This window comes from Python bivittatus, unplaced genomic scaffold, assembly GCF_059951505.1.
Source record: "Python bivittatus isolate LINGU-HERP-01145 unplaced genomic scaffold, Pbiv_v1 ctg000080_np1212, whole genome shotgun sequence".
Taxonomy (NCBI): Eukaryota; Metazoa; Chordata; class Lepidosauria; order Squamata; family Pythonidae; genus Python; species Python bivittatus.
Window position 1 is genome coordinate 34165519 of NW_028277035.1, and position 15001 is coordinate 34180519.

General features: G+C 37.7%; 1 protein-coding gene across 1 annotated transcript in view; it reads right to left on the bottom strand.

Moving 5' to 3' along the window:
* Positions 1 to 504: 504 nt before the first annotated feature.
* COL23A1 (collagen type XXIII alpha 1 chain) overlaps positions 505 to 15001 on the bottom strand; it is a 328339-nt gene continuing 313842 nt past the window's right edge. The window contains exons 24-32 of the mRNA XM_088133808.1: positions 13074 to 13100; positions 11966 to 12037; positions 11824 to 11877; positions 11060 to 11086; positions 7895 to 7948; positions 6787 to 6873; positions 5941 to 6003; positions 3386 to 3424; positions 505 to 884 (exon numbers count right to left, since the gene is read on the bottom strand). Of these exons, the coding sequence (XP_087989934.1) occupies positions 831 to 884; positions 3386 to 3424; positions 5941 to 6003; positions 6787 to 6873; positions 7895 to 7948; positions 11060 to 11086; positions 11824 to 11877; positions 11966 to 12037; positions 13074 to 13100 (477 nt within the window). The 3' untranslated portion in view covers positions 505 to 830. The remainder of the gene's footprint in view (positions 885 to 3385; positions 3425 to 5940; positions 6004 to 6786; positions 6874 to 7894; positions 7949 to 11059; positions 11087 to 11823; positions 11878 to 11965; positions 12038 to 13073; positions 13101 to 15001) is intronic.

Here is a 15001-nt window from a genome sequence, read left to right on the forward strand (position 1 = left end):
GGTCACATATTGGACAATGTCATAAGCCACTTGTGGCTGTATACTTTCATAGATGTAGTCCTTTAGGACTGAAGTAATACTGTATTGTATATAGCGACATTTGGCTTTTTGGGCAAACTTTTTTAATGCAAGAAAAGTACCTGTGACAAATATAATTTGCATAAAAAGTGGAGCTCTCCCTGCTTTTTACCTCTGAAAAGAGCTGTTTCTATAACCATGTTAATTACAAATCTTTGACAATAGGTTGTTTACCCCTATCCATTATAACACAAAACTTCATATTAAAGGGGTGTGATGAAACACTCACTGGTGGGGTGGTGGGAATCATCTTTTCTGTATTTATTAAGCATGTTTTGTGAATCCAGGAGAATAAGCAGCATAATAGATATCTTTTCCAAGTTTGCAAAATAAGCAGCCATGGATTACACGATGGGACTTTTGTTTTAAAGCAAGACTTATGTTTCAAATCTGTACATTGCGATGAATACTATAGAGTTTCCTTCATTTTGTTTTTGTAAAAAAAAAAAAAAAAGGATTTGGCAGTTGAGGTGTTCCGTGTTTTTGAATTCTGCAGTGAAATAAAATTCCACAAAAGAATCTTTCAAACTTTAGTCACAGACTGAAGATGTGAAGTAGAGATTTTCCCAGAGATGATGCTTTCTTCTGGAGGAGGAGCAGCCACAGATGGTGAAACAGATCACAGTGACCCAGGCTGGAACTAGTTTCTTCAGGATTGAAGCAAGTAGCAACAAGTGTGGTTATAGCTGTGTTACCTTGCCGGATTGGAAATTCTTCCTATGTTCGTCCAGAAGGTAGAGTTTGTTCAATTTCTAGGGCTGCATCTTTTTTTTCTTTTTTGCTTTCTCTCCCTTTTGTGCCTGTGTCTATGTGCAACAGAGTTAGAAAGTTTAAAGCTAAAAAGGTTGTCCAGGGATGTTCCTTCTCCATGCAATAAAGCAATTTTTTTCAGTAAGTTAATCCACACATTAGCATTAGCAGCAAGTGACATCCATTCCTGACTGTTTCAGAAGTAGAGTGCTTCTGTGTGTGTGTGTGTGTGCACGCGCGCGCGCGCCAGTCTGTAGTCTGTCTTGTGGACCTCAGGAATGTTTATATTTTTAAAAAATCCATATATGACAATATCCAGTATTAAAAGATCAATATATTACTGTTGAAAACATTGTTTTTGTGGCTTTTTCCTCTTTTTGTATAAAAAAATTAAAAAAAAATAAACATTTATCCCACTATTATTTACACAGTCCATGCTTGTAGGATCACTGCAAAACAAAAAACAATGCATATTTTAAAACACAGGCATGCATGCATCTTTCTCTCACAGACTGCTTCATTAAAATGCAGTTTCTTTTAATATTTCTGCAAGAAATGTTTATTTGACCTAATAAAGATCATGCTTAACAGAAAAGAAGAAAGCAGAGCTTCTCCTTCAAAACTTGCTCCATGTTATATATTAACTAACCAATGACAGGAAGTAAAGTATTTCTCCTAGCATGGCTAAGTTCTCTTTTACCATTTGTAAAATATACCATACCTTGACCAAACCAGTTTTGTAATTATTGGATTTTACTGTAGTTTTAACTTGTTCTCTCACACTTTGTTTTCAAGCTGGTCAGTTGCACTAATAAAGTATCTAGCTGTCTGTCTGGCCACAACCCAAATTTGTAAAGAAGAGAATGATGGAATAGGTGGCACATTGTCTTTTGGCTCCTAGTACTAGTAGCTGTTCACCTGAAAGGATCCATGATTGATTTTTAGCAGTGTGTGAACTGATCAACTATACTGTTCATAGTGTCTGTTCTTTGAGAAGGTCCTCTTTTCTTAGAGCAAATTTGCTAGATTGTTCTTAATGTAGCTCATGGGACAGAGTGCTGTGCTTTACTAGCAAAGAACAGGTCTTTTCATCTACTGCCCTTTATACGTGTGAAACTATGGGGACATCCAGGCAGTCAGTTTGTCTTCTCAGGCCCTGCTTCATTATCACCATTATCCACGCCTAAGCGCGGCAAAGGGTGCAGTTAGCAAAGTTTGTGTTGGGAGAAGATGAAAAACACCACCTTAACCTCAGATCTGACAAATGTGAAGCAAGGTGGCCTCAGCTGTGAGCTGAGTCATGAAAACATGTCCTTCAGGAGCAGTAAATGAGGCATCTCTGAAGTACACTTAGGGGACATGTGGACAAACCTTAAAACATAAAGAATCTATACTCTCAGTGTTCACAGCAGACGTATGAAGAATTAAGAGAAAAGCAGATTTCCTTTTTCTCTTTCAAAGACAAACGGGAAACTATTTTTTAGAAACAGGAACATGTCATTTACATTTGTTTGATAGGAGTTGGAGGAAACAGCAGGGACACAAACGAAATGTCCTTGATGTAATCCCACTATCCGTGTTTTGCTGCTGGGTACTAACTCCTGCAAAGCAGCAAAATTAATCTTGTTATCTCAGCAGTGAACAATTATCTCTTTCAACCTTATGGCAGTTAGAAGGCCTCTTTTACTCAGGCTTATTACCTCATGAAGCTCAAAGTGTGTGACAAGTTAAAAGTGATGTCTGATTCAGTGGTTTAAGAAAAGAAATCATTCATTACATTCTAGAATCAAAATGTGGCTAACAAAACATGACTGGAAAAAAGAGGTTTTATGTTAAGGAGGAACGTTGCTTCTCTGCCAAAAATCCTCCTTCCACTCCCATGAGCAAAGTTCATGGGCTTGCTACTAATTTGGCTCAAAACAAATGGTTAAAAGCATGTTAAAAATAAATGTACAAGCAACTGAAAAGCAAGATGCAAAATCATGTTGAAACTGAAGTAAAGCCAGATTTTTATGCCAGAAAGAATCCAGGTATGTATGATATACATTCCATAGAATTGTTAATTATAATTTGAAACATGAATTTGACATTCATAGGAAGGTGTATTCTTTTGTCTCTAGCTCAGTCCTCCTTTGATATTGGTATTCATACACAGCTATAAGTCCTGTTCAGCTGTTAAGAAAACTGGAGAAAATCAACTTGTATTCACGGCTGAATGGGCTTGAATGTATTAGCCTTACCGTCCCAATGTAGAAAGTAAATGCCTGCAGTGGACAGTATCTTCCGTCCACTGAAGCTCTCATTGTTACCAGTTTCTGGAAATCAGGATCCTTAAGCATACGAAGAGCCTCTCCACTCTACACATGGGAGGGTAATACGATTGGGGCATCTTAGACTGTTTCAGAGCAGTCTAGCAGGGCTATGAAAGCGCAAATATCAAGATTTACTTCAGTTTGTTTAGCAAACACATTCACAACTGAATACACCATGTTATTGCTCTTGCTTAACAACAATCCAAATTCAGGACGACAAAAAATCTAAAATACATTTACAATACCTTGTGCCAACATCCTGGTACCGGTAATCCATCTGGACCCTGTAACAAAATAGAGACATTTTGTATTATTGGGAAACGCTTAAGAAACAAATGCCACTTCATTCACAATGACTCTGCAAAGTCTACCCCAGCTACGATGAAGAGCAGCTAATGGGGAGACCCGTGCAGAAACCATGTGCTGGTTCAAAGAAAAAGTATATTGGAACAAACAATACTCCATTAATTAATAATTACCATTAAAACAATAACATCTCTAGATTCTAGTATACATTTATCTTTTTAAGATGTTTTGATTTATGGAATCGCATGAATGTTTTGGGCAGGAAAAGCTATAGCAGTGCATACATACCAAGCTAAATTAAATCCACCTGTGTAGCCTGTAGGACTATTGAGTTCAACTCCACAGCAGCTCATGACAGAAGCTTATAAAGCAGTGTTTCTCAACCTTGGCAACTTTCAGGTGTGTGGACTTCAACTCTCAGAATTCCCCCAGCCAGCATGCTGGCTGGGGGAATTCTGGAAGTTGAAGTCCACACACCTGAAAGTCGCCAAGGTTGAGAAACTGTTATAAAGGCTATATCATTCTCAAAATGGGAAATCCAGGAACAATGACTAGGAAATATGAGCATCTTCTTAGGTATTTTTTGTTCTTTATTATGCACCATGTCCACGCTTTCAGTTTATATTATCAGTTGGGGGACAGACACATTCCTTGGCCGGCATGTTGTTTTCTTTCTTGGCCTTTGCAAGCCCCCCAAATTTTAAGATGGCAGAATCAGGTTATATATATGGGATTGGTGAATACATGAATATTGATTGTTGAAATAAAAGTTACAGGACACATGATTACACTTGATATGTGAAATCTTAGTTCCATTGTGACATTAGATATGTAAACATTCAGAGCTGCTATGTGTTTCAAACAACATGCTTGAAAGCCCCTCAACCAATTTGCACAAACAAGTTGTGCATCATAAGCTTGTGGCATCCAGATAAAAAAAGGTTGGAATAAAATACACCAAATAATACTATTCATGGAACATGACATCAGATTTGAGAGTTTCCAATTTCTCCTAAACATCTGACCAGGTACAGTAAATTAATAGCAACCACAAAGATTGAAGTATCTCTGATCTGACTGAGGAATCAGAGCAGACCTGATTTTTAAAAAAGGCAAGGCAAATAGAACAACTAAGGTCAACCATGAGATTTACAAATGGAGGAGGCCAGAAGATAGGGCTGACAGAGCAGACTTAATTAGGAAGAAGTGAGTTGGAATATCCTCCCAGTCCAGGATTTTGATAAGATTCTCATAGTTTGTCCTGAGTATCAGTGTTTAGCATTAGCTGTTTTATGTAGTTCAACAAATACAAACTTTAATAATCCAATGAACTAGGATAAATACTGTTCAAACAGAAAATAGTGAGATCAAACAAGCCTGAAAAGTATCTTACGAAGCAAACAGCTTGTTAGAAAGTAAAAGGATGATTTGAAATGGCCCAGATTCTAGGTGTAAAAAGGAATGTCCTGGTGCTTTGAATCATTTCAATAATCATTGATTATTAAGATGTTGTGACAGCTATACTTCTGTGGATCACAGTAATCAGTCTAATGAAACAAAGGGCCAAAACAAAGAGAAGGAGAGAAAAGTGGGTAGAACAGAAACCAAGGAATCCTTAAAATTAATTAACACAAAGGGAAAAATAGCCGTACATTATGAGCGTTTGATTGAATAGTATTGCTAAAACACAGATCAATATATTTGTATCTCTGTAGCCATATATAATCTGTAAATTAAATGTTTGCCTTTGACCACATCCTTTGTGAAATCACAAGTCAACTAGCTCAGAAGTTCTTATAGTCTAGCAGGTTTCAAAATGTGTCGTATGCACACACACACACAAGCACATACACATACATACATACACAACTCTGTTGCCATTATGGCTGGCTGTATCATAGACTTTTATTTTCTACACTCAAACTAGTGAAATGCTGGTCCAACCTTGGAAGACTGTAAGATAGAGCTGCAGAAGTCGCAAATGAAAGACTTGAGAGAGATGTGGAGCAAAGATTATATGGCTAGATCTTGGGAACATAATTAACCTGTGTTAGACTATCCTAATCTGGCATACTCTTCTAAATTCTGTGACTCAGGTTTTGCCTTTCCCAGCATCTGCTTCTTGATGCCTTTCTTAAACGGAGAAACCAGAGAGTTAAGCTGAGCCCTTCCCTATGCCTAGCCTCTGTTTGGAATGCGAAGGGGCGTGTGCCAAGCTGCTTCCAATGGCACGCTTTGGGGAAAATGTTGCTTGAGGACCTACATTTTATCTCTTTAATGCTGTGTCTTTCAATGGTACCAGATACTTCAAAATATGTATTCTTTCCAAACAGAACTTCGTATTAAAATATATATTCTGTTTTTTGTAGGCATTGTGTAGCCACCTAGTGTGAAACAGAAAGGTATTTTCCAGGGTGGGAGAAAGGGAGAAAATGGGAAAATGTCAAGCAGAAAAAGTCATGCAAGAGGACGAAGGAAGAGAGAGATACTGTACCAAAGGACAGAGCATTTCCACACCATCCAGTTCTGGTAAACCTGGCTCCCCTTTAAAAATGAACTGTTAATTGAAAATGGAGAAAAGGTTAATAGGAAAGAAAGAAGGAACAGAAGTAAAGAAAAAAAATCAGAGGCTGACTGAAACCTTACAGCTGGAGTGGGCAACCTGTGAGAGTCAGCCTCCCAACTAGAGGCCTTCTGGTGATGCAGTGATGTGACCAGTCGGAGGTGGCCAGTTTCTTTCAACCCTAACCCTTTTTTTATTTTTAAAGGGAGGGAACAGGAGCATAAGGAAGGCAAACTCTTCCATTTCCTCTCAGAGACCTACAGAAGCTTCCTGCTCCTACTGCCACCCTTATTGGGGGGCAGGGGGAGGGAAACCACAAAAAAATGGTGTCATTGAAAACAGAATGTTGGTGATGTGACCAAAATTATGAGCCATAAATGAGGGGCTCTGAGGCTGCCCATGGCTTACTGGCTGCCCACTTTTGCTATAGAGACTTCAGGATATTCGGGATAAAACTGAAAAGTGACAGGGGGAATAATAAAGGCTTTTCTGTTTTTGTAATGAAGCAAAGCATTAGATGGTGTTGTCATAAAATAACAGGTGAGGAGTGTGGCTTTTAGGATAGCTTGTGAGATGTTTTTAGCCATCCATTCAATATTAGAGAGCAAAAGCACATTCCAGTCCGGTGGCATAAAAAGGCCAATAATCGGAAATATTAGCAGTCACTTAGGCACTTTGTTCCAAACAGCCTCTCTCCAGAATGTTTTAAAATAGATTGCTTCTTATACGACAGTTGTCAAACACACCAAAAATATTCCCAACAATATCAAATCATACCACTGGGCAAGGCTGATCTAATCCAGGGGGACCTGGTTCTCCTTTTTGTCCCTTTGCTCCTTTTCTGCCCGGCAGTCCTCTTTCTCCCTGTTAATAAATAAATAAATAAATATATACATATTTAAATAATTGAATGACAAACATCCCAACCTTCAGCTAGCATCCAGTTCTTCTTAGACTTTGCATAATAGAATATTCTGTCCATTTGCATCAAATGACTGACACAGTTTTGGAACCTCCCTATAAGCAATTATCTGACTGGTGTAAGCAATGGATATGAGGCGGTGATCCAAGAAATTGGCTCAATAAAAATTAAGATGTTTTCCCTTACTATAGAGGACTTGCTTACATGTGACACTGTTAGGTACCAAATAAAGAAGGGTTAAATCAAGGTTGGCAGCTTTTTCAGGCGGCCAATAAGCAAACAAAGAATGGCCAAAGTCTCACAAAATCAGCATACACATATTCTTGCCTGTAATTTCAGAGAAGAGCTGGCCATCCTAGGATATTGCGACTATTTTAAAAATGTTTTATTTAAATGCGGGACCATAGGTAGCTTAGATGCTGCACTGCCAAGCCTAAATTAGATCTGTAACTTGTAATGAAGAGTTTACAATGTAGAAATATAAACACGTGGATTTAACACAATTACGAGTTATAATATGAATTATATTCATACTTAAGTGTTTCCCTATACAAATATGTGGAAAACTAGCATATCAAGGAAGCGGATTTAACTTTATATGTTCTTGACAAGACAATTTCCTAGAGCAGAGGTGTTTTATGTAGGTGTGGGAATAAGATAAGAAAGCACTCAAATATGCATTTTTTAAAAATATAAACTTTTCCAGTACAAAAAGAGCAGCCACATATGATTTGTAATTATGTGAATTGCTTCAATTAAATACGTTGAGTCTTTCTTCCTCATTAAGGTGAAGGATAATATTTGTACAAAATACTGTGCCAATAGATTCCAGCCTTGTAAGAATACAGTGTGATAAAGTATCTGTCTATGCCTAATCCCATTTAGATTACAGGGGAGATATTGTTTTTGAAGAGCTGAAAAGAAGACAAGAACTTTATCCAGTGAATTAAAAGTGATAGCAACCTTTTCTCCTCTTTCACTTTTTTCTCCTTTTTCTCCTCTGAGGCCAGGGAAACCCTATAAAAATAAGGTGGCAACATTTAAAGCCAAATACACCAGAATAGCACTAATCATTAACCAAAGGACAACACACTTTTTTATTTCAAATAAATACAGCATTAGTAGCCAAGAATCATTCTCAGAGGAAAGAAGAAAAATTTGCGTCTGTGGAGGTGTATATGTGCACACAAGTTCATGCATGTGTGCGCGCACACATGCGCACACACACACACTCGATGGAAGCATTACAGAATATAGTGGCTCTGAAGTAGATGATATTCAAATCTCTTAAGAAGCCACTAGATGGCATGGAACTCAAACTCATTGAACAGGATAACAGCACAGAACAGCAATATACTATGATATCCTCATGACAGGGACCATATGAATAAGGCTCATATCTCTCATTCAAAACTATGTGTTAGTTTACATTTCAGTTTTTAATTTACTCAAAAACTACAGCTGATAGCCACTATAATCCAATGAATAGAAAAGCTGTAAGATTTGACCCCAAGCATTATGCTGTCTTTCAGCTTACATTTTTTTACTTATAAAACAGAAGTGAATGACCTATCCTTTTAGGACTGCTTTTTTCAGATATTCAGCTAAAGAACAAAGTATATTGTAAATACTATAGGTAGTCCTCACTTAACCACCATAATTGGGACCAGCAACTCCGCCATTAAGCAAAGTTGTCACAAAGTAGAAATTCAGGTGGCTGTGACTGTGCTTTCCGGCTGGAAGGAGATAAAACTAGTCAGTTTCACACCTTTGGCTTTTGTTTGCCTCCTAACCACTTTTCTTCCTTTGGAATGAGTGCCTGCTTACTATCTTATACACACTGAAAACAATGCAATCATGCCAGAGCCCGGGGCTAGGAGCCATTGGTACACTATGCTACAGCTTACAGTACTCTCTTGACATCTCTTCCTCTCCAATCTCTCTGCTCTGCTGATGGGAGGGGTGGGGAGAAAAAAAGCAAGTAATTCCTGTAGGCTCTCTCCTTTGCCTGGCCCTTCCCCCTCCTCGCAGAGCAGAGGGATTGGAGAGGGATTTTGAGAGAGCAAGCTGTTTGCTCTTCTACTCATCAAAGGGAATGTGATCAGAGCTGCAGGCACACTGCGCAAACAGCTTACAGTACTCTCTTGAAATCTCTTCCTCTCTAATCTCTCTGCTCTGCGCGGGGGGGGGGGGAGCAAGCAATTTCTGTAGGCAATCTCTCCTTTGCCTGTTTCTTTCCTGCTGCTGGCATGATCATATTGCTTTTGATGTGTAGAACAGCAAACAGCTTGCTTTCTTGCCATCCCTTCCTCTCCAATCTCTCTGCTCTGCAAGGGGTGGGGGGAAGAAAAAACCACAGGTCTAGTACAGGACAATGTGTACTAACAGTAATGGCGATCACATGACTGAGGGATGCTGCAAAGGTTGGAAATGGTTGGAAATTGGTTATAAAGTTATTTTTTCACACCATCATAACTCTGAATGGTTGCTGAATGAGCCGTCGATAAGCAAGGACTACCTGTAATACTATTTTTATGTATTATAAGTACAGGTAGTCCCTGGGTTAAGAACGCCTGGGTTACACACAACCCATAGTTAAGAATGGAGCCTATTGTAGCAAAATTCAAGTTAAATACACAATGATTCGAGTTAAATACACAATGGTTTGAGTTCATTACACAATACTACTTATACAATATTATACAATAACACCGTTCCAGCTTACATACAAATTTGACTTAAGGACAGACCTTGGGAACTTGGAACTACCTGTATGTTTATGCTAGCCTGCAAATATATTCCCAGGGAGGCTTCCAAAAAATAATAAATAATTTATATAAATAAAACTACAAGCTACAAAATGACAAAAAGCAGCAGGGAACCGTTAGAAGGACTAAATTAGCAGGATTAAAATCTAACTTTTTTTGCATGTTGTGAAAGAGTATATAGAGGAGACTCAAGATGACTTATTCTCCATGAACCTTTCTACAAGTCTACAAGTGGTAGGCCAATATTAAAAAGGCCTATCTAGTAACCACAACCCACTTTTCTCCATATGAGAAAAACAGAATCAGAGCTTGAAATTAAATAAGGTAGAAAAATCAGGCAGCGCATGGATGCTGGAATTCTTTTCAACCCCTTAATAGTAGCTCCATTCTAGGTCACATGACCAGGAGGGGGGCTCAGAATAGAGCTGGCAGCTGCATACTGAGCCACTGCCCACCTGCTTTCCATTGCAGCACAATAGGGGATTTTTTTTAATGGATTTTTTTCTCTGCAGCCCCTGGCCAGGTCCAACCAATGTTTGATCGCTTACGTCGGGTTCCTCCCAAGTGGTCAATACTGACCCCCAAGAGTTGATGGGACTATCCATTGTTGTTGTTGTTATTATTTATAGTACTGTTAAAATAGCATTCATTAAATTATTTTCATATAATAAAAGTTTGGGAGTTGATGAACAATCTGAAACTTCATGAAGGAGTTGATGAGCTGAAGAGTTTGGGGGCCCTGGCCCATGCTAAATTTGATCTTATTCCTTTCTGTTTATAGTTATCCTATTGGCAGAGAGAGACAGAGAAAGAGAGACCAATAGTCCCAAGCTCCTTTACATAACTTTTCCCCAGCAGTTGGCATGAATAAAAAGTATACATGCATTACATTTTTCCCTATCAAACCATTTTTCCTTTATATTTTCAAAACTCTCAAGTGACTGCTGACTTGTAGTAATAGAATATGAGGAACTGTTCTTGTATGTATTATACCAGAAATCAGCTAACCTTTTAGGACTTCTTTCCATTTTGAGTTTCAATAACTAGGGCAACCACATCTGGGCTGCAAAGAATCCAAAGGACCAGAAGATGATAGCACAAACTTGGAGTTATTTCTATCTCTTTGTTGCCATTAATGGTTGTTTGAATTTTTACAGCCTACATATTGTAGCCCTAAAATGATTGTAAGTCTATAGGCTGGAGGTCTTCTGACTGTGCTACCTGAAAACTTTTAAGTAGAAATGCCAGGGATGAACCTGGAACCAGAACATATGCCCGACAACAGTTTCACCTAAATTATTTCCTGTGTTACTTGGTGACACACTGATGACACGGTGTAGATAAAGTACTGATTACTTACATCTAATCCTGGTTCCCCTGGCTTTCCCTGTATTATTAAAAAGGAGAAATAGAGAACATTGAAAAGATGGCAGGGGAATACCACGTTATGTGGATTACATTAAGTCTATAATTTTAAATACACACACACACACACACACACACACACACACACAGAATCCAGGTGCCTAAGAAGATTTTGCCTCAATGGGAAAAATTAGGCAATATTCTATCTATCTCCTACTAACCATCATGTACTGCATTAGGACAACGCAAACTCTTATTCAGCACAATTTTAGGGTCATCTGTCATTTGAGTAGGGCAAAAAGAAAGCAAGTGTGATAACAGTTTTTAATTTGTTGTACATGATTTATTTATTTTTTATTACAAACACAGCTGGCAGATTTTCTCCTATATTCAATTTATGCAACCTGGCTAAAATGCATCCCTTAATTTAAACGTCAGAGAATCGGAGTTGTCCCTACTGCAACTGTTTGCTTCGCTGACAGGAAGAAGCCAGCAGAGAGAGTTGCCTTCCCTCTAAAATGTAGCTTCTGAGGGTTCCGTGACCTTCTAGAGCAAAATGTGACGGAACGCAGAACGCCTTCGGTAAATGGAAGAGTTTGGACTGAATCAAATGCCTGATCTTTCATGACAGAAGGATTTATCTGTTATGGTAAAGTGATCACTAGATATATCCAAAATACATTATTTGGGTGACTTTATAGCAGATAAAATTGAACAATACATCTTAATGATCTTTTTAAAAAATTATTCAGTTCTTACCTTTTCCCCTTTAGTACCTGGTAAGCCAATAAGTCCAGGTGTGCCAGTAGGACCCTAGAGAAAATGAAAATTATCAGAAAGATTTGGGATATCTCCTCTGTTCTTCCTGACAGGTTTTATAAGAGATTTTATAATTACTCACATGTGGCCCAGGGGCACCTCTGTCACCTTTATGGCCACTTTCACCTTTTGCACCCTTTGTGCCATCTGAGCCCTATAGGAAAACAAATATATTGATTAGGCTTTCAAATAATCACATTATATTTAATAAGCTGCTTTATTTCTGCTTCATAAATCAGTTACATTTGCAACTCTAAATCAGAGTTGCATAGCACCCACACTTTTCTCAAGGGAAATGTAAGATGGTATATTCTTTAACAAAAGTTAACACCCTTCTAACTCTTCATTAGAGGAAAAGACTCTGCAGTTTTTTCAGTTTCCTGTTATAACAATGTACCTTGAAAAACTACTGTTGAAAATAATTCCTGACAATTAATGTTTGTCCTCATTGAAACTAAAGATACCCCGCCTCAACAAAAAAAGCAACAGAAATAGTCTCCGTATATACAGTAGATGAACTGGTATGTAATTCAATTAGTTATGGTTCAACTGACGCCAGAGAAAGAGTTATTCTACAATGTTGGTTAATTTCTTTACATTTAATACATTTCAAGACTGTTTACTATATTGAAATAAACAATTATAAGGCTTACTCCTTAGCACTATATGTAGAACTGTAACCCTTCTTTAGACAGAAAAATTAGAATAAAGAATTTGCAAACATCCCTGATTCCTGATCAAAGACAACTCTGTAAGCATGGTGGGCTGTATGTGCTAAATACTTGCTTTTAAAACTTTATGCTAAATGTCCAGTGATTTTAGGGCACTTGTGTCAGAACAGATTTTGGAAATTGGATTTTTATGTAAACCTATACACGCCTCTTCCAGTATGAGTTCTCCTGGTCTAGGTGAATGTTTCCATAAGCTTCTTGAAACTTTTCTCTGAAAAATTATTGCAAAAAGTTGTTTTACCAAAGAAACAAACTGTTGTTGACGCCCTCTGAATCCATAATCAGGATTTAGCACTAGATCCTCATTGAAATAAAACCTTTTATACTAATATAGCCTGCCTATTTTTTCTTCAAATCAATGTTCTATTAGAAATTAACTTCTCAATGTCAGTGGTTTTCTTCTTGTACTCAAGATCTACTTTACAATTATAAAATATATTAATACTTTTTATGACACACCTTTTGTCCTTGAATTCCTTGAGGACCCTGTAAGAAAACAACAGGACATTTGAAAATTTAAAAAAATGTTAGATACAGGTTTATATCTAATAAAAATCTTCAGATTTTTAAGTTAATAATCCACTTGTCTCCCTTCTCTCACTGAAGGCTCTTCAATACAGTAGAAGATTATGTGGAATGGGAAGACATTTTATGTTGGTTCTTTTTCTGTCTCTACCTATTTTCAACTTACAAATCCACATTTTTTTGGAACAGCATGAGGGAGGAGGCTGCAGAGAAAAGTGGGCATTTACAAAATGACTTCTCTATCATGGCACTCTGAACTGAAACAAGAGACTTTGAATAGTACAAGGATACAAACGAAAAGATGCAATCTGAAATAGCTTGTGCCATTATTTGTTTCCATCATTTTCTTGCAATGCAGAAGGAAATAGAATGATATATGTAGTTAATAGGGTGAGGGACAAAACCTTTGCCACATTACATTACAAGTTAAGTTCACATCATTTAAAGAAAGTAGCTATAGACTAGCGATGGTGAACCTTTTGAGCTCAGGGTGTCAAAAATTCAGAAAATGCCTAACCTGACTCTGCTGGTGTGTCACTCCCCCCTCCAACAAAAGAGAAACAATTCTTAACATACTCATTTATTTAAAAAAATACAGTCGAATCATGTGTGGTGCTATGTATTATATAAAGAAATCAAATAATTACAAAAATGAAATATGAGTAAAACAAATTCAGTTTCTTTGGTAACTCAAACAGGGAGAATAGTTGTTGTCAAGTGTTGGTGAACACTGGTATATCACCCAAAACATCATGGCGTGTCACCTTTGACACGTGTCATAGGTTCACCATCACCGCTATAGACCAATTGGATTCATTCAACCTTAAAATTCTGCCACCTGAACATGTACAGGCCAGCCCATAACTTAAGCGGCTTATAGCAGAGTAAAAAAACGTGAGAGGGAGGTTGTAACAGTGAATTTTTAAATTAAAATTTAATTTAAGCATTTTTAAATTAACATAATTTATTTTTCATTAGTGTTTGAACTATGTAATTTTTTTTTTACTTTTGAATGTGGCAACATTACATTCTAACAGAAGGGGAGCAATGTTTGTTCATTCATGTGTCTATTCATATCTAAGGGTGGTAAATCTAATTTTTATATCAAAATGGATATATGGTCAGAGATGATGCACTTTTTCATCTGAAATATGAAACATGAGAAGATAGAGGAAAAGGTCAACCAGCTTATCATAGCCTCAACTCCTCAAAGAAAGAAGATGGATCCAATAATTTCACTGAACCATCTGCACCAGCTGAGCCAAGCTCTAGCACTGGATAAGAGGGACAATCAATTTCCACTAGTCCAGGAGTCTCTGAACTCTGAGCTAGAATTAATAACACAGCCACTTGGCTGTTCCAGGTTGAATATCAGAAGTGACATGAAAGTGCTTGTTTGTAAAATAGAGTATTTTGGCAATGAACATCTGAAGAACAGTGCAGAAGACCTGGATGTCCTTGTAGGCAGACCAGCCTTAATGAGGATCAGCTACAGTCTCTAATAAAAAAGTTCTCTATTTAAGAACACTCATGGCTAGAAATATTGCATTTTGCTTGTGAGCACTAATATTTTTGTGCCGCAAACACTGACTGAATGACAGGCTTCCTTGATGTAGGTGCGATTGTTTCGACCATAAAGCCCTATGTGCAGTGGTTTGACACCTAAATATCTTCAGGACCACAATCTCCAGTCAAAATCAGCCTGTCCACTCCTTTGCCTCAAGAGAGTGTTAGTAGTGCTTCGGTGAAGTAAGGGGTGTCGATGTTAAAAGGTGCTGCTTCTCAAGAGCAGCACCTGTTCTTTGGGACAGCCTCACTGTTGAGACAAGACTTGCCTAATCTTTGATTTCTTTTCAGTAGAT